Below are 26,378 nucleotides of genomic sequence, written 5' to 3'. Positions count from 1 at the left end.
GAAATATTATAGATCCAATAATTATAGGATTGGGTGGAAATTTAACTATCAATTCGGAAAAAAAGATTTTTCTCTAAAATTAATATATACATGGTTAATGATGAATTTTTTTTAAAATTAAATTTATAAAAACCGGAACAAACCGAAAAGAACCGTTATAAATTATAAACCGAACCGATATGATTTTTTTTTAAAAAACCGAAATGGAAAAAAACCTTTATAAAATTTTAAACTAAAAACCGGAACGAACCGAACCGTTATACTAAACGGTTCGAAACCCTGGATATGATTATAAAAATTTCTTTGATGATCCATGTACATTTTTTTTCTACTTAGGCCTGAGCCCGGCTTACTCGAAATTTTAAATTCGAAATTTTATATAAATGCATTTTTATGCTAAATAAAAATGATTAATTGTATTCGGAAAACATTAATTTTTTTAGGACGAGCCTAGCCCAATCCCGATCATTTTTTAGAATTTTGTCTACCTTCTGTCCTGAAGATTAATAAACGTAAAAATCTTAATTTTCACTTTATTGCGTTATAGGTTAATACACTTCTGATGATGAACTCGCGATTATATTTTTGAGAAAATGCATTCGTCATTTATTTCGCGATATTCCCGGTGGGACCTTCGCGATAATGCATTCACGACAATATCTTTTAGTAATCAACATTTGTGATAATGCTTTTCGCGGAAAAATTTTCTCTGTGTTGCCATATACTAAAAAAATCCTTATGTTTGAAAAAGAAAGCAAAAGTTTAATCAATTTTTTAATCCCTAAGGTTTTCGTGACAAAAAATAAATGTCAGATCGACCTTCATTTTTTAACCAACCCCAGCCTAGGCCCACAGTAAAAAAAAAATTATATCTAATATTAAAAAAATTCCAAGCCCGGACGCCCATAATAAGTTTCAAAAAAATTTCCCGAGATGACCCAAACCCAGATCAAAAAATTTAATTTATTGTATTTAATAAAAATAAACAATATTTAAGTTTATCTAGGCAATCATTTTGTTTACAATACTGAAATTTATTCATTTATTAATATTAGAAGAAAAAATGGCAATATTTCTTTAAGTTAGCAACTGTTTTAAATTAGTTAAATTTAAATTTATTAATTTTAAGCTTTTAAGCCCATTAAAAAAATTTAAAAACTCAGGCCCACTAGAAAATATGATATAAGGCCCTTGAAGACAGGACTGGGCCAATGAAGGTCTGTGTCAGATGAGGAAGCATCGTAGTTGGCCTCAAAAAATACCTTATATTTATATTTTAGTAGTTCATTATTTATAATTCTCATAAACCTAGAGGCCTAGCTCTAAGCCCTGCCCGGGTAAATGGACCGGGTTGTATATTAATTCTTTTAAATATACCCAGACTAAGACTAAAAAAAATTTTTTTTTAATACTCGGGCCATATCGTATATTTTAAAACCATATATTTTAAAACGTTATTATTTAGCTTTAAAAATTAAAAAAAATAAAATATATTTTTTAAAAATCAGGGCTGGGACTGAAAAATTTTTCTTAAAAAAAATCCTAACTGCGCAAAAAACGGGTGGGGCGTCCAGTGCAAATGTTACCTCTACTCTGATAATTCTTATATAATTTAATGAGATGATAAAGAGGATGAATAGTTTTGCCATGAAATAAATATGGATAAGTAAAAAATAAAAAAAATCTCATTATTTTTTACTTTTCCCCTTTTTAATCTTTTTATTTCGGGTCTCCAGCTAGAGGTCTGCAGTGATTTTTTCGCAACCCGAACCCAGCGTTATTAAAATATCAGGGAAGGGGGTCCTCTCAGTCAACATACGTGGTCGGCATTCATATATTTTACTTAGGGAATCTATTGGAAAGCAATGGCGGAGAACAGGGGAGCCTATGCCCTTCAATATATACATATATATGTTTTTTGAAAACTTATTTGGTATTGCACCTGCCAGGAATTATTTCATATTTACAAATTCCGGGACCATTATTAGAAGTTGAAAAATTGAATATTGAAAGAAGGGTGAATGGCACACATACATAGAAATAATAGGAGATATTTTATTAAGATAAATTGTGCCCTATCAATATGGGTATAAATCCATAAATATTCTTATATGCAAATTATCCACGTTTCTCCTATTCTCCGTGATATCTGCCTATTTAGAAACTAAACTGGATTGTCCCTTTTGTAATTTCGACAATTCTTCACTTACAACAATATGAACAAAAAATGAACAGGTTTTGTTCCTTCGGAGATAGTGAATCGTGATAGAAAACTTGATTATAAAAAAATTAAAGCACCATGTCAACTTATTAACTTATAATCATATAAATCATCAACCAGATAGTCAGGTTTGCTATAACCAATAAGTTCCCGGTTACAATAAAATGGTATAATTGAGGCAACGGGAACAGGACTATTATGATTTTTTTAAATATATTTCTATATCATGTCGCCAATTGGTAAGTAAGACATTTTGCCGCTTTAAGAAGTAAGGAAGAATCGCGAAATGCAAATGTTTTATGAATAAAGGTTTCATACTTTATAAATAAAATAAAAATTTTATCCTCCCCTGGAAAAATTTCCGCGAATGCTACTGGGCTCAGATAGAAGCCACAAAGCATATGGTAGAAAAGCTAGTTTATAAAACTATATCTACACTTAGCGTCATTTTTTTAGAATTCTAAATAAGCTGCTTGAATATAATGTGATTTTTACACTAAAAAATTAAAATAATTAAGTACACATTTACTATATTTTAGAAAGTAATATATCATTCCATCCATCTTACGTCAAAATCTTTAAACTTTTTAAATAAAAATAAGATGTCATAGCTACAACCTGATTATTTTTCTTTCTCCTCCATCATTTTATCTTCTCGTAAATAGTTTTCAAATTCAATTATCGAAAATCGAATTTGTTCCAATTTTTCTTTTTAACTGAAGTTATTTATTATATCAAAAAAAATAATTCAGAAAACATGTATTTTTTTTTAAAAAAAAGTTACATTTACATTTTAATGGTTAGCGTGGCGTAACTTTCATATGGAAAAAAAAATTGAGAAATAATTTGTTTTTAAATTTAAAATAAATTAATAATTTAAATCGCTTGACTGAATACCTGAATTTTAAGCAGAAAATTATGATAATTTATATTAAATTAATATTAGGTGATTTACTTATAATTATAATTTCCTACCATCCATTTCATCGTGTCAACTGGCCATGCGCTCGGAGCAAAAAAAACACGTAAAAAATTCGATTTTTTAAGATTGTTGGACTATCAGCTGAGAATATTGGTAGATGAGCTGACATGTCATCAGAGAATTTAAAAATAAATAGCAAAATAACCTTTCGAATCGTAACGTTATTGTCACCGTTGCGAAGTGGATATAAACATTTGATAAAGAATTTTTTAAATAATTTTAGCAGAGGAGATATTAAGAAATATAAGATTGCCATTTTTTAAAGTTACTGCATGTGAATTGATTTCTCATTTTTATATAGCTTTTAAAATATATTAAGAATGCGTTAAATTTTATAAACATTTTATTAGAATAGTTTTCATTGAGTTAGAAATAAGTGAAATTCCTTCCTATAAAAAAAACTACATATCAAAAATAAATTTCGCCTATTCTGAGTTGATGCCTTTATATGAGGAAGGAGTCTTTTCAAATTCCATATTTGAATATAATATTGAAGATGATGAATCTTTATCGGGATTAAAGAAGATGTAATCTGGTTCACAAAATTTAAAAATAACCTAGATAGATTCTTGTAGCTGGATATAATTAATTTTAATTTAGTCAAGGTCAGGCCCAAATGCCCTGTTTGATATCCCACAAAAAAGATTGATACAGTCTACACCAAATGATATGAACTTTGTTATAAAATGTAATTCTTTAAAGGAATATCTTTAAATTTATTCCTCTTTTTGTAGCACTTAATATTTTTTTAAATAACCAGGGATTTTGTTCATATTTTTTTTCAAGGTTTCCCTATAAATTTATATTATTATATTATAGTGATAATTTCATTGTAAAGATATAAATAAATTTAATTTGTGGCTATTTCTTTATTTCAATTTAATTTTATTTAGTTTGTGTTGAATATTCTAGAGTTCTAACCAGGGTTGCCACATTGATTCAAACAAAAAGCGGTAGAATTTATAATTCAAAAAAATTTTTTTTATAACAAGTATTCATTTTTTCCCTGGTGGTTATTTCTTTAAATGAATATTTTAAAAATTAACATGTATTTATGATGTAATTTACCCAAACTATATATCAAAATATGAAATTGTTCTCAAAATTCGCTTCAAAAGGAGAAAGTAGCCAATTATGTTTGGAGCAAAACTAATCGCTCTTACAAAACCCAACAAAGACCTGTGCCTAATTGCCATAGGCACCCTCTTCAGGAGATTGATATCAAAATTTATCTCGGCTCGAATCAAGAGAAAGTCTCCACTTCTCACTTCAACTCAGCTAGGGGTTGGTGTCAAAGGTGGCTGTGAGTCTGCTGCTCATATAACCAGCATCTATCTCCATAATAATCCACTAAACAAACGCCTAATTAAAATTGATTTTAGCAATGTATACAGCACAATAAAACGACCTGCCTTCCTAAAATCCTTCATCAAGCTTCCCATGCTACCAGTTATATTTTAAATTGCTATGCGAATCCCACCATCCTACAATATTGTGAATATAGGCTTTCTTCCTCAGAAGGAATTCAACAGGGTGATCCCCTAGGTTCGATCTTATTCGTCTAGGAATAGGTAATCTAGTTTTAAAAATATTAAAAGCAGGTGCATGTTAGATCTTCATCTCTGGTACATAGATGACGGGATTATATGCGGTAGTCCAGAAGAGATAGCCAAAGCCTTAGAAATTTTATAAACGAATGGGCGAGAAATAAAACTTTAGAGATGTCATTGATGAAGCTCTGATAGAAATTCCCAAAGATGACAGTTATAATAGGCGGAGATCTAAATGCAGATGTGGGAACGACAAGAGAAGGATCCATAAGATACCATGGTGGGTTTGGATACGAAGAAGTAAATGAAGGAGAGCTTGTATTGAGATCTGGGCAAGACTTTGACCTTGATTTAACTAACACTTTCTTTAAGAAAAAGGACAAGCACTAATAACATAAGAGAGTGGTACACGAAAATTAAGCTAGATTATATTCTACTCACATAAAAAGCTTAAGGATGTAATAGACTGCAAAGCATCCAGGGTAAGACATTGCTTAACAGGATAAGTTATTAGACATAGATTTATGTCTTATAAATAAATTCTGTCAAAACAAGCTAAGACTGGAAGCACGCATCAAATAGGGAAAATTAAAATCAATGATAGATACCTTTGCAATAAATGCAAACATTGAAACAATCAACTCTTCGCAGATTAGTGAAAAAAATGACTGACCTCTCAACAAGATTAATAGATGATGTTACGATTACCCTTGGTCTGATAAAAAGAAGAAACAATAAAATGGTGGTGGAATAAACAAATTTCCATCATATAGAGAAGTTATAATATGAATTACATTCTATCGAGATATTTGATGACATCTTATACGGATTTTCTTAAATCCATCATTTTATTAGTGACAAAAAATAACATTTTAAATTTGGTGTCACATTTCTATTTGAAACGTGTAATTCCAACATTGTATTCATTTTAGTAAAAAATATTGATAGACGACCTTCTTTCCGACTAAAATACAGATATTAGGTCAGGCCGGGCATAAAATTTTGACATATTTTTTTCAATTTCAAGCTAATATTATGATTTTGATCAATACTATTTGAAAATAAAATACAGTATGCATACATATTTTAAGGAGATGTCCACTCTATAAAAAATATAATAAATTCCCAAAAATTGAACACGTTATTTATATGATCGGGATTTAAATTTCGCAAAATTTTGGGCCGGGCAAATTTTTTAAAGAATTATAAAGGGCCGAACCGGGTAAAAAAATTTTGGGCCGGGAAATTTGTACAAAAATTCAAAACGGACCGAAACAGACGGGGATTTACAGATCTCAAATGCCTATCAAATTCATGCAGTAATTATGATTGGTTAATGGTAAATTTGGGATGAATAATTTTAACAATTTTTAGCAATATTTTTTTTATATTTTAACAAAAAATATAAATTATTAATGATATAATATAGTCAATAACCATTTTATTTTAGTGGGAGTAATCTAAAAATAGAGCTTTACAGTCTAGATTTCCATTTAATGGTGAAAACTTTTACGTCATAAAATTATAGCTTACTATAATATAAATAATCTAATATTAATAATTTCATGAGCTAAAATTCCTTTCTAGTTATGGGGTTTAGTCAAGATAAGGTTAGAAGTAATTATTCTTATATTTTCAGGTGTTATACATGTCGTAGAAATAGAGAAAATCCAAGCTTATTTTGAATAACTCGGGTTACTTAACATTTCCAAAAACTTAAATCATCTTAAGCACCTGTCTTTTTTAAATTATATTTAACTGAAATTCTATTTTAGAGTTTATGAAGAGTATACTTATTACCCTATAATAAATTTCAGACAGTTCCGCGATTAATTTTTGGGCATTATTTAATTTATATGATAAATCAGTATATAACAAATTATCATAAATGAATAAGATTCAAAAGTTCTGGGCAAAATTGACTGAATTTCACAGGGTAGGTACTATTTATATTCTAGCATATGATTCCAGTTAAATAACATCTTACATAACTAAAAAGGCAAAATGTGCATAATTTATATTTTTTTTAAATTTTCTAACCCAGATTAAATTCCTACCACATGTGAAGGGTCAAAAAAAGGAAAAAATAAAATATGTGTTGAAAAAATTATTTAATCTAAGTGATTTTTATGGCTAACTATAAGAAAAATTTTAAAATTTATTTCCAATAATTTTACAATTTTATAAAGATTTAAAAAGATGGGGAAAAATCTGATCTAGTCTTTCAATTTATTTAAATATTTTCATAAATAAACATGTATTCGTGATAATAACCCGAAAATGAGGAACTCTCAAAGTTTATGCTGGCGACGAAAGCCATCCCCCCATCCCAAATTTTGAACATGATAAAAAAAGCGAAAGATAATGTTTTCTCCGAAAAAAAAGGTATATCCTCTCATTTTAAAACAGAAATAGATGAATTCGGAAGCCCGCTTAGAAGAAGTATCCAACCTCCTCTCGGATCGGGGTCGAGCTCGTTAAAGTAATAGCCTGATGTAAAAACTCGTAAGAAAGAGTCATTTTTATTTGTCGTTTCAAGACCTTTCAAATTTTATAGATTTTGGAATTTAATATAATTTTTAAAAAATTTGATATTATTCAATTAAAAATTAGTTTTTTTTTATATTATTAATATTATTTCATCTATAAATAAATAAAGCTATATTAAATATAATGCGTAGGAGATTCGTTATAAAAAAATGATATATTATCGTGTTTACGAGAATATTTAGAAAGTTAAGTGAGCTGGAGAATACTAATTATTACTTACACCTCACACACAACCTCTTGGAAGCATGTTCAAAACAAGGAAAACTCGTTTAAAAAAAGGCGGGATGGAAATTTTTTATTAGAAATTAGATAATAAAAAATAGATATTTGAAAAATTGACAGGTATGCTAATTTTACAAGGCTAAATATACATTTCTTTAGCATACTTCAATTCTAAAAAGACGATATCATAATATCCGTTTACCTTATAAAAGATAAAATGAAATAATTTCGTTTTTGTAAAGGCTGTCATTCTGCACTATAGGGAAACGAATTGTGATCTTTAAAAATTGTGGACAAAATATTAAAAAGCTATTCATTATTATGTCTATATCCCAAGCAACTAAATAGTCATAGCCAGGAAGACCTTTAAAAAAAAATTTATTGGAGGGGCCCACTAATTAGAAATTTCCCCATGCCTTCCTCTTTGGCAATGTGTACCTAAAATTTCACTATTGTTTAGTGGTTCAGTATCTATATAAGTTTTTCAGAGCTTTGAAATGAACCTATAGTGCTGTGAATCGGCTCCTGTTTTCAAAGTCCTTGTGAACCTAAACTGAATCCATTTTTGGAAAAATTTGGGGTTTATTTTATCTATTTATTTATATTTATCAGAGACCTGCAGGCCAGGCTCAGTTCTAAACCTGATCCATTAATTTTTTTTAATATACAGGCACAAAATAATTTGTTTTTAAATACCCAGGCCATATATTTTAAAACCGAATATTTTAAATCACCATTATTACCTATAAAAATTAAAAATAAATGTAATATTTTTAAAAAATTCAGGCCTGAAAATATATAACCTGGGCATGTCTGGGCCAAAAATATTTTAAAAAATAATCCGAGCCAGGTCTTGCAAATGGTACCTCTGCAGTCTGATATTTATTAAAATATAAAATTGTAGAAAAATTAATTATAAAATAAAATTTAATTTATAATGACAAAAAATTTATTGTCTATAAATTATAATGTATAATTCCTATCATCGCTAGACTTTTCAGTTTTTTAGGACTCATTGGGTACCCAAAGTCAAAATCTTTAAAACTAAAATTTTTAATTTCTAAATGTATTTTTAAATTTCCTACTTCAATTTTATTTTAAAAATTTCAAGCTCTCCAAAATTTTGGTAGGGCTTGAACCCTTAATAACCCCTCTTTGTGACACACTTATTGGTATTAACTATAATAAATATTATTGAATCATGTATATTATTAAAGAGATAATTATGAGATTTTTAAAAATTAAAAACTTTTATTTTGATTTATCTTTTAAGAATTCTGAAATATAAAATATCAATTTTTAACAATATATATAAAAGCAAGATTTCTTAGTTAAAAAATTTGATTGATGTTTCTGAACTAGAACCCAACCTAAACTTTATTTATATGGAAAAAAATTCATGCTCAAAAATAAATAACCTTAAACATTTTTAATATAATAAGCTAAATATAAATATAAAAAATTATTAAATATATTTTAAAGAAAAAATAATTTTTGAAAAAAAATTGATTTGTAATTATGTATTAAGCATAATTTTTAAATAAAATTTAAGTTATAATATTTAAAAAAATCTAAGATTATCTATGAAAGTTTGAAATCATTTAAAGGAAAATTTATAATAGTGGTTTATATTTAAAAAAAACTAAATGATTTAACCTGTAACACAAAGTAATGACATATGATCTTTCTTAGTTTTATATTATGCATCCATGACAGAAATAGGCTTTACATTTTATGTTATAGGAGTAAACCTTTTATTTCATTCATATTATAAATTTTAAAAAAAATCAATTGGATTTCAATATAATATGATCTTTATTTTCCATATGATATTAACAAATATTTTAAAGACTTCTACACAATAACCAATAAGTAAATATTTATATTGCCATATTGCCCTGTGCAGAAGAGTGGAATAAGTAAGTAATGACCCGTGCTCTCTATAACTACACTGTTTTATGGGGCTTTCAATTTTTTTAGAAGTATATGCATTTAAAAAATATTTATAATTTCAATAAATATAGATATATTTGGCATGGCTTCACAGTAGTATTACTATAAGAGGGGGTGCCCCCTGAGGCAAATTTTTTTTAAATAACTCTCTAATATCCCCTTGAACTAAAAATAAAATATTTTGATAGCCCCTGAACGATTTTCTTTATAGTTCTATTAAGTATTATATATAGATTCGATTTTGTCATATAAAAATTAATAAGAATATTTAAATTTTTATTAAATGACTGCTAATTTAATTATTAGATTATATTAGTGCTGTAAACATTACTACAAAGGAGAAACGCGTTATCGTTACTAGTTACATCTGAAAAAAGGAATGCGTTACCAACTTTTTAAAAAAGTAACGCTACTCGTTACTTAAAAAATTAAATATATAAAAAATATTATTTAATATAATAAAATTATACAAAAAGAATATATAATATCGTTTTATATAAAAAAAATTTCATATATATAATTATAATATAAATAAAATTATACAAAAATAATATATTATAAGATAACATCTTTATGTATCAATATTTTATTTATTTTAGCAACAATTGATTTCAAAATTTTGATCAGACAAACAAGAGCGCTTAGTGCTCAACACAGCTGATTAAATAATGGGATGTTATATATGGTATTTTAAAATAAATAAAATCTATAATGAAATTATTTGTAAAATTTTATTATTAAAAATCCTGGCTACGCCACTATTCCATATATATATTATTTCAACAAAGTTTTTAAATTATTCTTTAAATATATTAACAATTATAGTCAAACCAATAGCAATACTAAAACAAGAAATAGAAGATATTGTTTAAAAAACTCAATATAATACTTAGAACCAAAACCAATATTTTGTTAATCTTGGGTTTTTAATGTTGGTTCCCAACCCAATACTGTAGTATTTTAATTGCTTATATTTAGGGCTGTGCCGATCCACATATTTTCACCGATCCGACCCGATATTGCTTCAAACCCGATCCGATACTGATCCGATATTTATATTGATTTTTCGCCACCCTCCTTTGAAACAAATGTAATTAAGAAATCAATATTTATTATACAAAAAATCAAATTATGCATTTAATTTAATTTCTTTATTTCTACAATTAAAACTATAATTAAAAAAACATTTATTTTATATATCCATTTTATTTTGGTATGAATTATAAAATTGTAATATTTAATATATAAAATTATATATTATATTTTTTAAATAAATATGAGAGCCAGTGGCGTCACTAGGGGGGGGGGGGAGCGCAGGGGCTCAAGCCCCCTGAAAAATTTGAAAAGCCCCCTGAAGCAAAAAAAAATTTTTTTTTAATGGTTCCTTAATATCCCCTTAAACTAAAAAGAACTTTTTTTGATTGTCCCCCTGTTTATTATAATTCTATTAAGTAATATATAGATTTAATTTTATTATTTAAAAATTAATAAGATTATCTAAATTTTATTAGATTAGATTAATACATATAAATTCTTCACTATGTCAGCTTGCAATCAAATTCTTTGTTAAAAATAAAATATCAATACCATGCATAATGTTTAAATATCAATTTAGCATAAACAGTTGAAGTTTAATTGATTTTTATTAATTAAATTATTATATAACCCTAATTAAATAAATATAAAGATTTATTAATTGAAAATTAACAAATTTAATATTGTAAGCCGAGTTTAAAATCACTATTTAAATAAAATGACTTTGCGATTTAAAAATTTAAGCAATAAAGTCTTTATGAAAAAAACTAAAGATAAAAGTAGCAATAATCTTGAGGACCAAAAATGAGGATTCAATAATAAAGCTGGTAATGAACAAAGTATATTTTATACAGTTTTTAAAATTCAAACTTTGATTTAGTTGAAAGACCATTAATTGTAGTTTTAAAAGATATAAATATTGAAAACAAAAATGTTAAAAGAAAGAAAATAGGTAAATAAATTTATATATAAGTCTGTGTCGAAAATGTTTTGAAAAAAATCCTTAAAATTTTTACAAATTAACAAAACACTTTGGACATTTAAGTTTTAAAAAATAAAAATTTATTAGTTAATTATCTATTTTAATGGAAGGTTTCTTTTTCACTTGATCATAATTGAGGTTATATGTTTTTCCTATTTCCTCCCAAATTTGCCTAATTTCTATAGAATTTCTATTTAAGTCATTTTTCACCAGAGTATTAAACAATATTGATTTCTTTAGTTTTCAAGTTAAGCAAATTGCTCTACAATATATTTTCACCTTTCAGGAGCAGGACACTAGAAATATTTTTTAAAATTTTGTGATGTCAAAATATTAGCTAAATAAAATATAGTAAATATTTTCTATATAAATAGTCAATATCTTAAAAAATCATACACTATTATTTTTTTTACATTAATAAAGATAATATTGGCTAAATTGTTTACTCAATCATTCTTTCATAATTTGATAATTATATATTTATTTGTTTATCCTAACTTAATAATAAACTATATTTCAATAAAAATGCTAAATAATTTTAGAATAGTTTGCTTATTTATATATATTTTGAAAAATGGACACTATAATATGGAATATTAATTTTTATATATTATATTTACAAAAATAAATACACTAAAAAGAAATACATTTTAAAATTAATCTTATTTAGATTCATTGAATAATGAAGAAAGTATTGTGAATGATATGATTGTAAATAATGTAAGTACAGAAGGAAAGAAAATAGGTAAAAATTAATTTATATACAAGATATTTTATTTCTTAATGATCAATATTCTAGTCTTAATTATTTATATTCTAGTTTATTTTGTACGTATAATATAATCGCGAAACTCGTAGTGGGGCCCCTCATGTCACCCTTCACTAGAAGAGTAGCTGAAAGAGGTTTTCGCCCGCGCATTGACCACCTCAAAATAAACAATAATAATAACACCTATTTCAAACACAATACCCGCGCGGGCGTCCATAACAAATACCATGACATTATCAGACAACTCCTCGTTGCTAATGTCATTGAGCTGGCTGACGAGGACCAAATATGTTCCCCGCTCTTCGTGATCCCCAAGGGGAATGGAGCGCCTAGAGTCATTAGCGACTTCTCTGAAGTCTCCAAAAACTTTTTGCACTATCCCTTCCGCTTAAGATCGATACCGCTTATGTCAGCCAAGCTAGATCAGGCATCATACGCCTGTAAAATCGACATCAGATCCGCCTTCTTCTCCATCCCCCTTGCTACCGGGGTCAGGAAGTTCTTCGGATTCAAATTCAATAATAACAACTACCGATACAAAGTGTTACCCATGGGAGCATCCTTCAGCCCCTATTGTCTGCAGTCCATCATCCTTGACGCATGCGCCAAAACGGTTAGGAAAGCTAGCTACAACGTCTATCTAGACGATATCCTGATCTATGGAGCTAACGAATTGGACGTCAAATTGTCTACCCGCTCGTTGCGTTGCACTTTGGAAGGATGGGGGCTACAAATAGCGCCCGAAAAATCGGTCTTGGATCCAACTCCGCGAATCACCTACCTAGGTGTTCCTATTGACCTATCCAACAAGACCGTTTCCGCAGACACCACTACGAGAAGAAGACTACTGAAATGCCTAGAAGTCTTCCGGCGACACTCGTACCAGCACCTCGACGTAGGCATCGAGCTAGCAGCCAGAGTCCTCGGGGTTGTCAACCATTATGCCTACACCATAACAGGCATGTCAAGGCTATTCTCCCCATACTACGTCACCATGAATAGTGGACAACTTGCCCCAGTAGTGGACACTTTCTTGGCCTTCACCAAAGCACAATTGATTATCGATGCTCTAGCGATACCTCTGCCCCTGCATTATTATGCGAACTCGCCCGTTTACGTCGATGCATCCAATTCCCATCTAGGAATCAACTTTTGGGAAACCGATAACCTCTCGGTGGCATACAGCGAAGCATGCCTGCTCTTTAACATCCCAACGCACGCAATAGCCCACATCAACGGCAAAGAGATCTTAGCGGTCGGCATGGGAGCGATTATGGCGATACACCGTAACAACGAGCATCCAATGATATTCATGGATTCGTCTGTGGCGTACTATACCTTCAGGAAAGGAGGCTCGCGCTCCCCATCCCTAGAGATTATCATTACACAGATTATGATCAAGCTAGGGTTGCCTAACTTCACCGCCATCTCTCAAAACATTCAATGGATCCCTACTGAAGACAACCCTGCCGATTTACCATCGAGGACTTGGATGGCACCAAGAAGGCATTTAGAGCTCTTCGAGGGACCTATACTGGAAGGATCAGTTCTACTCCAGCAAGACGACGACTCTCTATTTGGGACCCAGTCTAACCTGGAAACCCCTTCGTTGATATCAAACCTATCGATACCCGAAGACGACGCCTCCACCGTATCATACAACTGGGACCGATTATCCATTACTTCCCAGGACTTGGCCTGACCACGTCAATCAAAACATACAGCAATAAACAACTATTAGCTAAGAACGAATCATCCCCTAATATTTATTTACATAAATAGCTATTATTACACTAATTATACTCATTGTTTATTTTTCTATTGCTAATACTGTAAATTTTGATTGACATATTATGTTTAATAAGAAATAAAGGCCTTAGGGACATCAAAGCCATAAAGGCCAAGATGTCCGGTTATTCCCATGTTTTGCCTGAAAGGGCAAAACATAGCAAGGAAATAACTGCATTAATATATAACCTGACCGAAGGCAGGGCAAAAGCGGGCCGTAGGCCCGCAAATTAGGGGGTATGGGGGGCGAAGACCCCATAAATTTTTTTTAGTTGAGCCCCCTGAGATTGTAAAGGCTAGCGACGCCCCTGATGAGAGCCTCTAGATTTTCTGGCAATAATATCTAGATATGGACTATCTATATATACCCTGCCGTACTGAAGGCAGACTCATATGATTCCACAGATAACGCATTTTGCAAAATTATCTTTGACTTTTGTAAAATATTTTCATAATTCAGATACCATAATCTAAAAAAATTCTTTTATTTAAAGTATAAATAATAAAATTGGCGTTATTATTTAAAAAGATTTAAAATAAATAAAACTTTAGGTGTTCCTTTCTATTTTTATAAAAAAACTTTTAAAATACTATAAATCTATTTTAAAAAAGAAGTAAAATTTAGAGGGTTTTGTGCATTTACATTGTTTAAAAAAAATTATTTAGAAAATTTTATAATAACGTAAAATAAATATACATAACATAAAATAACAAAAAAAAATAAAAAGATCAGATCGGTTTTTTCAGGTATCGGCCAGATCTGATTTTTTTGGAAAACGCTAAATATAGGTGCCGATCCGATATTTAATATCGGCATAGCCTACATATATTTTAATTCTATGATTAAGCTTTTCAAAATTTTATGAAAGAATATTATTATATTATTAAAGTAATGTTTAAAAAATGATATATTATTTCATCCATTTACCTATGCTTTAAGTTTGAACTGCTGGATATTGAGGTTAAAATATTTGCGTTGGTATATAATTTACATTTACAAAGTGTAGACTTGTTACCATCATTTATCTTTATTGGTTTAAAATATATCAAATTGGGGCCAAGGAAGGGTAAAATCATTTTCATTTGAAGAAGTAAGTACTATGCAGAGTTATTAAAGTAGCGCGCTAACTTTTTTGGTAGCTATAGCTAATAGCGGCTACTTTTTTTGTAAATATTTAATTTTTTAGCGCGCTACTTTTTTTGAAAATAGCTAAATAGCCGCTACTTCGCTACTTTTAAAAAATATAATGAAGGTAAGTGTAAACATGAAAATTTAAATGTAATATCATAATTAATTATAATTTTATTTAATTTTGAAATTAAAATATAATTTCAATTTTTAATTTATATTTTCATTTGTATTATAAACCAAAATCACGTGTTAATGATTTAAAATGTCATCGCCTATGGATATCCAAATCGTTGAAAGTGATTCAGACAATGATATTAGTGAAATGAAAGATACCAGGGAAGAAAATGTTCTTAATAGCTATAATACAAATTTCCCATTCCCTAGATTTGAAATTTTTTTAAAATAAATTTATAACCAAAACTGGTTTCAAATTTATTTGTTTAAAATGTAAAAAAAATATTTCCTCAAATCAATCCAGTAGCTATAACCTCAAGAAACACCTAAAGGTAAATTGTCATTTTTACATTCTAATAATATTTATTTTATAAGACTGTTCATGAGTTTTAAGGAAATCGAGAAACATCTAAATAATTTTGGTATAGGCGACTCTACATCCAAAAGGACTAATTCAATTCAAACCAAATTAATTAATAATGCAAATGACAATATTTCTCAGAAATTGGCTGATAAAGTTATTGTTGATTTTATAATTTATACAGTTCAGACAATGTCCTTAGTTGATAATTCATCATTTACCATGATAATTAAAACTCTATCTCCTGGTACAACAATCCGCCAGACACTAATGAATAAAATAGCAGATAACTTTAAAATGATGAAAGATGCTCTAATAGTAGAGTTATCAGAGATATCATATATATATGTACCACGGGAGATAGTTGACACATAACAGAAGGTAAAAACTTATTTATATTTATAAATTGATCTGATTAAATATTTTTTAGTTTATTTGGGAATCACAGGCCATTGGCTAGACCCTATAACTTTAAAAAGAAGATCTGTGGCATTAGCCCTCAAATTGATAATAGGATGCCAGACATACGATGTACTTGCAAATAAAATTATTGATAATCGATATTAAAAATATGTATATAAGATTAAATACGCCTTTACCCTCAAGTGCTAGTGTCGAGAGATTATTTAATTGGAAAAACTTATACTTTCTGATCGTCGTTCTAGACTTGGGGATGATATTATTGAAATGATTTTATTATTAAAATGCAATAAATTACCATAAATATTTATTTTTATTACATAAATTTTTTTATAATCAAAACTAACTATATTTTAATATTTATATTAATGTTGATTTTTATATATTTACTATACAATAACATTATAAAAAATAAAAAATTTGTTTGTAAATTTTTTTTATAAAAAGTAGCTTAAAAAGTAGCTAATAGCGAGCTACTTTTTTGACAAATAGCTATAACGGTAGAGCGCTACTTTTAAAAGTAGACATAATATTCTTATAAATTATAAGAATAATAATATCATTATTAACTTTTACTTTGAATTTTGATTGAATTATAATTTCGACAGAAAATTTAACAACGAGAATTTAAAATAAAAATGAAGGAAGTGGTTGATATGAATTAAAACTCAGCTTAAATTATTAATATTAAGAATTAAAAAATAAATAAAACTAAGTTTATAATACAATAAAAAATATTTTTCTTTTTGTTGATATTTTTTAAGAAAAAATATAAAGTAACGAGTAACGTTTTGCGTTACCGTTACTCAAAAAAAAAATCGCGTTACATTTACTCGTTACCTCAAGAAAAGGGTAACGAATGGCGTTCCTTTTCTTCAAAAAAGTAACGTCGTTAATAACGAACTTTTTTGAATCTCAGCTTGCAATCAAATTCTGTGTTAAAAATGGAATATTAATATATTCATAATGTCTAAATATTAATTTAACAATAACAGTTGAAGCTTAGATGATTTTTATCATTTAAATTAGTTTATAACCCTAAATAAATATAATCGTTTATTAATTGAAAATTAACAAATTTAATGTTGCTATTAGCCGAGTTCAAAATAACTAATCAATTATATTATTCATTTTTAAATTTAATTACCATGTATCTTTCCAAATTTCCAAGGTTCAAACAAGTATAAGAAATTTCTTTATAAAATGTAAGTAGATCTATAGTTGAAATCCTTTATTATATAGAATTGTTTACAAAATATTAGGTAAAATGCCACTTTTACAGACATAAGAATATATTAGAGTTAATATTTTAATAAACTTTAGTAAACAATGCTTTTAATAATAAAAATAAGTAACAATTTGCATTGAATTCTTTAACACCATCTATTAATTTTTAATATAAAAATATTATTAAAAATTAATCATCTTATTATTCATTTTACAATGGATGTAATCCTCATTCAATAATTTTTTTCCTTATTTTTTTTTACATGTTTTAGAAACGGTATTTTTTTTCTTTGAAAAACAGTTTTGAGTTAGATTTTTAATACGAGTATATTTTTGATAATATTATAAACTACTTTCATTTTAAAACATAATATACCAAGTAAGGTGGTGCGACAATAATATATAAGTTCTTATGTTACATTATATCCCTATGGTCCTAATTTTCTAGTTACTAATGATTCACTTCTTATATGGCATCCTTACCGTGTAAATAACTCAAGTTTTCAATATTTTTGCATAATTATTTCTTCCATAGATTTTTAGTGTTTTTATTTTATCAATTTATCTAACATAATAAATTCTGATATGAGTTTACATCGTGAGTGTCATGGCTATGACTACAAATTAACCAGAATCTATTATTTGTGTGGCTATGTAATTTAAGATTATTAATTCTGCCGGTGATAGCATGTGATTATATAATTTGGATGAGCAAATGAGCAATAATGACCAAGTCGTTTATATGTCATTAAAATTGAAGATAATATTTTAGAAATTTAATTTCTCACAATAATTTTCTCGATTACTTATCTAACTTCCATAATGTCATCTAAGAGGAAGTTCCAATCACCATATATAGTTTAATGATTTGGATTAGTCGTTTATATTCTCTTCTTCAAAGTTATTTTTTTGGTTAGGCCTAAAAGTCCTTATTAGTGCATTCTATAAAACATTGTCTAAAATCATAAAATAGATTGCTAAGAAAATATTGAGAGTTGCAAATTCCAATTGAAAAAGTATAATATATTTCTAAGAGAGACTTTGCCCCCTCCCCCATAAATTTTTTTAATTGAGCCACCTGAGATTGTAAAAGCTAGTGAAGCTCCTGTGGCTTCATATAACCTATTTGTGTTAATAATAATTAAATCGAGTGCAGCATAAAACACATCTATTTTAAAGCTAAAAAAAATTTCTATATTTAATGATGAAAGTATATATACCTCTCCTTTTTGGATTGTAATGTTTGAAGTCTAGAACTTTCAAAATCAAAAGGTAGATTTCTCTCCTTCATAAAATCTTGCGCCTTTGAAAAAACATCCAAAAATTCAGTGTTATTATCTATTAGATTAAAAAATAATTAAGACAATAATTTATATTATACTTCTAGGCGTAGCCAGGATTTTCATAAGGGGGGGGAAATCAAAAAAATACTGGGGGCTTTGCCCCCAGACCCCCTTTTGGGCGGGCCTTCGGCCCGCTTTTCCTCGGCCTTCGGCCGGGTTACTTTAACCTATATATAGTCATAAAATATTTTTACAAATTTTAATAAAAAAAATAAGCCTGGAACAAATATGAAATATATTTTTATTAGTTTATATAAAATAAAAATATAATAAATTACTTGTATTGTATATACCTTAATATAAAAGCATGGTAATAATTTATTCCAAACAATTATAAGAAATTTATTTATAATAAGTAAGTAGACATATAGTTGATTTTACCCTATTTTATAGAATTAGTTATAAAATACTAGGTAAAATTCCAATTTTACAGACATATTTGACAGTTAGAGAATATATTACAGTTAATAATCTGACAAAATTTACTAATCAATGCTCTTAATATTAAATATAGCAACAATATGCATACAATTATTTAACGCCATCTATTTTATTTAAGTATATATAAATTTAATCTTCATATTATTCATCCCACAATGTCTTTAAAATATATTTTCTGATGTCCTTATCAATATTTTATAGTTTTCTGTAAAATATATAATTCGCTATATTGGTAAAATTGATTGTCATTTGATAATTAGATATATAGTAAATCGACGATATATAATATTCCACTGTTTATATTGTGCTTTAATATTTTTTTAATTTATGATTTAATTTTATCAATAGTTTTATAATTATATTTTACTTTTATTGAGATAAATAAATTAAAATTACTCACTTTATAAAAAATTATATTTGATATATTATATTATTTAGTAATTTTATAGATCTATTATTAATAATTATAATACATTTCACTTCTGTCTTAAGATTTATCCTTGGCCTATATTCCATTTATTAAAAAATATTTTTGGTTCATTTTATATATTTATAAATTTATTTACTCAAAAATCTATAAATTATGATGAATAGTTTTATAAAAAAATATCAACTTTTACATTCTTTCTTTTAAATTATTATTTAAGATATATGCATACATATATGAGGGTCAGGGAGTGGGGAGAGGACTAAGGGGGATATTTTTTATTAGCTATAAATGATATTTACAAAAAGTGATAAATTTCTGAAGGGGGGGGGGAAATTTTCCCTTGTCCCCCCCCCCCCTGGCTACGCCTATGCTTCTCAAATTAATCAAGCAATCTTTTGCCAATTGAATTTGATTTATTGCATACCCTATATACTTCGAACTGGTTTGCAATTTTGTACAAGCCAAACTTGTTATCAACAATATTTTATCCAAAACACAAAGTGATAAGATAAAATCAAATTTTTCTATTCTAGAAGTGGCAGGATCTTCAGAATCCTTTAAATTTGTTAAAGCTGCCCTCAAGGCATTATAAAGTTGAAAAAAATTTACAATAGCTTTATATGACGATAGCCAGCTTCTAAATAAAAAAAACATTTAAAATTTAAATAAAAAAGGAACTATTACCGAGTGGTATTCTTAACGCGTAGAAATCGTTGCGATTTTTTCAGATCATTACACTGAAATTTTTTGAGTGCCTCATATCTTTTTACACCATTAAAATAGACATAAATCTCATCTAGTATTCCTAGAACATTTCGAAGTTTTTTAATTGATTGGCATAATTGAACAACGATTAAATTTAATCGATGACAATAACACCAAATAAAAGCTGCCTTTGGCGCCTCTGCTCTTATCAAGGCTTGCACACCATTGATTCTTCCACTCATGTTTGAGGCGCCATCATAACTTTGCCCAACTAGATATTCAAGGGGTAAATTCATCGAGCCAAGTTTGGATATTATATTATGTTTTATATCGAGACCTGTGGTATTTCCCGTATAATATATGTCAATCAGTCTTTCAACAGACTTCGGCGTCTCACTATTTTCAACATATCTTACTATCAAAGCTATTGCTTCTGATTTCGAAACATCGTATGCACCATCAACTATGATTGAAAAGCACCTGTTAAATGTAATCTCATTATAACCATATTTTTCATGGTTTCAATGAGAATGTTTATGTTATTATTATATGATAATAGGTTTGAATATAATTTCGTTTTTAATCCCTTAATTTTTTTATCCTTTTTTCTTTCTTCATTTTGCTGTATATATATTTTTAGTATAGGTTCAGAATCTGCAATAAGCTTAATAAGGGCCATCATATTGCCTTCGTGTTGCCTGTTCCCCCAGAAGGCTTGGTTACGAGATATTAAATAAAATTTACTAAACATCCACCAAAATTTCCGTCAATATATTAAATTAAATATTAAGTGGTGGGGGGGGGGGTCTTATTATTACATTTATAAACCAGAAATCATATGATCATGATGGATGTAAAAAAAAAAATTTTTTAATTTAAAAAAAATTAAAATAAAAAAATTAAAAAAAACAAAACCCCCACTCAAATTTACTGAAGCAGTTGCTTCGGACCCCCCCCCCCCGTTGTAGAGGCCCCTGCTTATAGAATATAATTTGAGTGAGATGAATAAAAAATTTTAAGTAAATAAATATTGTTCAATATTAAAAATAATAACTGATATTTACTTGTTATTATTTTAAATTAACTATTATTTTATAATGTGCAATTAATAAAAATGAAAGTTTGTTTTATGTAAATGTTTTTAATTTAATAATGAAATAAAAAAATATATGATTCCCTATATACATAATTTGAGTGAAGGTTGGTATATAGAAGTGTTCAAACCGGTTTTAAGTTTCTGATATTTTATTTTTACGAACCTGCTTGAACTGTTATTCTATTCGAACCTGAACCGAACCATTTGTGTCGGCTCGAATTCCCGGTTTGGAAGTAAAATTTACAATTGTATTTATATATTTATATGCTACCATTTAGCTTATAAAATATTTAAATATTTTATTATGTTTATTTCATGATAAATAATACCATTAATGCTAAAATACTATCAACTACCCGAATAATAACCTGCCAGACTCAGCATATCATAGTATTGGTATTCGACAAGCGTAGTGAATCTCTGATATTTTATTTAACATGAGTTGGCTCTTTTTTAAATTTTTGTTTACGCGCAATAATTTTGTTTTGCAACAATGGCGCGAATTTGTTATATTGGTTATAAAATTCATGGTGAGTCTTGTTATATTATTTTTTAGTATTATATATCAATACTAGCTGATAGCCCGTCAAGAATGACGGGGAATAAGAATTTTCTCCTTTATTCGATGATGGTCACCTTTATATGATGAAGTATGCAGAAATTTTCCTATTTTATAAGGTATGATTCAAAAATTTATCTTTATTTTGATGAAGGATTTGCTAGATGAGAGTTTTGCATATCTTTTATATATTAAATTACAAATACAAATGAATAAAAATACGTTTAAAAATATGGTAATAATTGCCAAAAATTGTCATTACTTTTATTTGTCCTATAAAATAAAATTTCGTCATATAAAAGAAAACCTTGTCTTAGAAAATAAAACAATAAAATAGTGTAGAGTAGTCACTAAAGAAGAGTATTCATAAAGGAATAAGGTAAAATAATTATTTTCTTAAATATTATGATCGTTACAACCATTTGAAAAAATATTTACCTTTAGGGAAGGTGGGGGGGGGGTGCATGGGTATAATCTTTATGAACTTTAAAATGATATTCACGAAAACTAGGGATTTTCCTTCCCTCCTTGGCTAGCTTAATTTTTCAGAAATATGGCCCAAAAATGATTATAATATACTCAAGTCTAAATATTTCTTATTTGTAATTTTTACTTCATAATATTATGTATATGATGTGTACTTGTTGCTTTTAATTTTATTATTACATTTTTTGCTGACTTTTTAACAATTTTTTTCTTCTAAATTTTTTTTATTTTAGAAAATTTACATTTATTATAATTTGAGTCTATATTATTTATTATTATATGTGTACTAAATTTATCAATATTTAATTCAAAATTCTGATAGAAAAAGTAAGAAAATATTTTATTCATTATATTTTTAAATGGAATCTGGAACATATAATTATTTTTTTCCTCATGGCTTTGTTTGAGTTCCGGTTAAAATATTATATATATTATTAAATTAATTATTGTATCTATTCTTAGACTTATAGGTCTGGTCCAGAACCCGACCCGGGAGAGAGCTTTTAAAATTTTGACCTGGTTTAACTATACAAAAAAATATATAAACCCGGGTCAGATTAATTAATCTAAATCAATTAACCAACTGAAAAATTAAATCATCTTCTCTTTAAATAATTTATAAATGTAAGTTCAAAATAACAAATTTTTAAATATAAGAAATACCTAGATTGGGTTTAATATTAAAAATACCCAAGTCGTGTAAAAAAAAATTATTTTAAACAAATCCGGGTCTAAAATGGATTTATTTTTTATAATACTCCTTCAATTTTTTAAATAGTTTAAACAATATAATATTTAAATTTATTATATTAAATAATTACCTTTAGCACAACTGACAGAAACTATATTATTTTCTCTCAAGTTTAAACTTCTACAAAGAACCGTGCTTCGACATTTGGCAGCCATAAATATAAAAATTTTGGCTGGCAAATTTAAAATTCAGATTGCCTAATATATCAATATCTTCCTGATATTTTATTACTAAAAAAACAGATAACAAAATCTTCTGTTAAAATTTCTATTAAATTAGTTGTTTTATTTTTACAATCATTGCATAATGACATTAAAAAATATTAACTCTATTTATTATATTCAGTGCCTTTTTAGTAAAGGGTGATATAATATTTTACCTTAGCATTTTATTTTGGTTGCTTCTTCTTTCGGGGGGCTTATTATTCTTTATTTATTTATTTTTATGTAATTTTTTTATATTAACATTGAATTCGTTCTTTTTCTGAGTGGTTAATTTTTTATTTCATTTTTAAAAAAATATACCTCTTTTTATTTATTAAAATATTTTAAAATAATTTTTTCTAATATATGTGTCGTATTGGGATATGGAATCATGTGGGATTCGGAATCCCAACGTGGGATTCAAGATCTTAAATCCCCGTTTTATTCGGGATCTTTTTTTTAAAATATTTAAAAAATATTCCGAATCCCCATGAAAAATAAATAAATATAATTACTTTTTCTTTTCTTTTTTTGCGGCTGGCACCATATAATTAAAAGGCCAAAATAAGGGATTTAAAAAGAGAATTTAAAAAAAAGTAAATAGTATTAAATTAAGGCATATATTGAATGAAAAGGGATGAGGTTAAGACTTTTTTGTTTTAAAAAATATATAAAATATCCGAATTATTGCAACAATTATTCAATGCAATAAGCATTTCGTTGAACATTTAAGCAGGGACCCGAACCGTTATTTATAACGGTTCAGTTTGGTTACGGTTCATTATGTAAAAAATTTAAATGGTTACGGTTCTTGAGAAGAAATTTGTAAAGGTTCGGTTCAGCTAATTATAAAGGTTCATTACGGTTATAAATTTTTTTTTTATTGAAGCAACATCATCTTCTAATTTATTTTTATTATAAGCATCTATGAATTATATATAAAAAAAATATATAAGATTCAAAATAACTCATTTTTAAATATATTATTTGAACTTTTAAGTTATATATTTTCAAGTATAAATGATTCCTTTTTGTTCGTTGTGACGATAACACAAATTTTTGCCCCGAAAAAGCCCTTTCTACAGAAACATGTGTTGCGGGAACAGCCAGTACTATAAAAACACGTTTATAAAAAAAATGATAAAACACTAAAATATTAAAACAACTATAGAAAAATATGTAAAAATATATAAAATTACTAAATAAAAATATATCGAAGGCTCTAAAAAGAGCTTAATTTAATAATGAAAATATACCTAAAAAGCAAGTATAATTGTGTTTAAAAATTTCCAATTGAAGTTTTTGTTTAAGAAATAAGGATTCGCGATTTTCGTTTGTTATGCTAAAAAAATTTCGTGATAAAGTTTTTTAAAAAATATATGTAGACTGTGAAAAATTGCCGTTAGTTGAAATGACTATTGGCGAAATATAAAATTTAATTTTGAATATTTATTAATTTTTTTATTTTCCCAACAAGTAAGAGGGTTTGTATTAATTGAAAAGGATGATACGCAGATTGCATCTCAAATAAGGGATTTCATATTGGACCAGAGGGTGCAAGTTAAGCCATCGGGTCTGATTTTTTTTTATAATTATACCAATATCAATATTATCAAAATAAAATTTTAAAAAATAAAACAAATAACAATGGCAATATTTAGAAGTTTTGGAAGCAGGAAAATTTATTTCTTTTTTTGAAAAAATTAGAGAGTAAAATTTTGTCAGCCCTGGCAAATTCGGCTTCTAGTGAAAGGTTATTTTCTGTAGTCAATCGCCTATTAGAGGAAAGGCGTACATAATTGAAATTTTAAAAATAGTCATTCTTCTTTTTCTAAGTAAAAATTTGGATTTATAATATGTATTTATTTTTTGTTATTATGGATTATGGAATTAAAGAAATAAATAGAGTAAATTCAAAATGTAAAAAATTATAGTATTAAAATTTAGAAAAATTTAAAAACACCGTTGAATTTTCGGACGTGAATCAAAATATTGCCTTTCGTGAGCGGGCGGGTCGGGTCGAAATTTTTAAGTGGTAAGCGTGAATGGGCGTGATTATTGCCACCGTGAGCGGGCGGGCCGTGAATAAAAAATTAGGCCCGCACCTCTTTTCGCTTTCTTTTCCTCTAATCTGTCTAAATTATTAATTTTAAAATAATATTTATTTTTTACATTTAATTTATATTAAAACCATTTTTTCGAGTATTTAATGATTTAAAGCATAAAAGTAATACATATTAAATATCTCTAAAAAATATAATTTTCTGGTGCCAGCCAGGCGGCAAAAAAATATAATTTAATTGTATTTTTAAAAAAAGATTCCGAATCCCCCTTAAATATTTTTTTAAAAAAAATTTATTTTTGTTAAATATCTGAACCATAACCGTAACCGAACCAATATAATTATTTTTTGAAGGAGTAAAAAGAACCTTTATACGGTTAAACCGGTATTTTAGAAATGGAAATAATTTGAATATCCAGAATTATATAAACGTGCTCTTATAGTACTGGAGGTTCCCGCAACAAAGGTTTCTGTAGAAAGGGCTTTTTCGGGACTAAAATTTGTGTTATCGTCACAACGAACATATAAAATCAAATAATATATTTAAAAATGAGTTATTTTGAATCTTATATATTTTTTTTATATATAATTCATAGATGCTTATAATAAAAATAAATTAGAAGATGATGTTGCTTCAATAATAAAAAATTTCTAACCGTAATGAACCTTTATAATTAGCTGAACCAAACTGAACCGTTATAAATAACGGTTCGGGTCCTTGCTTAAATGTTCAACGAAATGCTAATTGCATTGAATAATTGTTGCAATAATTCGGATATTTTATAAATATATTTTTTAAATATATTTTTTAAAACAAAAAAGTCTTAACCTCATCCCTATTCATTCATTATATGCCTTAATTTAATACTATTTATTTTTTTTAAATTCTCTTTTTAAATCCCTTATTTTGGCCTTTTAATTATATGGTGCCAGCCG

The 26,378-nt window shown here is 27.3% G+C and overlaps 1 protein-coding gene across 5 annotated transcripts in view; it reads right to left on the bottom strand.

Moving 5' to 3' along the window:
• LOC135923965 (protein unc-13 homolog A-like) overlaps positions 1–9,322 on the bottom strand; it is a 76,059-nt gene extending 66,737 nt beyond the window's left edge. For 2 of the 5 annotated variants that reach the window (XM_065459001.1, XM_065459000.1), the window contains exon 1: positions 9,182–9,315. In XM_065459001.1, coding sequence (XP_065315073.1) covers positions 9,182–9,203 — 22 coding nt within the window. In that variant the 5' untranslated portion in view covers positions 9,204–9,315. Of the gene's footprint in view, positions 1–9,181 lie in introns of all 5 variants that reach the window. The other 3 variants (XM_065459002.1, XM_065459003.1, XR_010571307.1) reach the window with 2 other exon arrangements.
• Between the last annotated feature and the right edge of the window lie 17,056 nt (positions 9,323–26,378).

Source organism: Gordionus sp. m RMFG-2023, chromosome 2 (genome assembly GCF_954871325.1).
Source record: "Gordionus sp. m RMFG-2023 chromosome 2, tfGorSpeb1-WG-v2, whole genome shotgun sequence".
NCBI lineage: Eukaryota > Metazoa > Nematomorpha > Gordioida > Chordodea > Parachordodidae > Gordionus > Gordionus sp. m RMFG-2023.
This window is presented reverse-complemented; position numbering and strand designations above follow the sequence as displayed.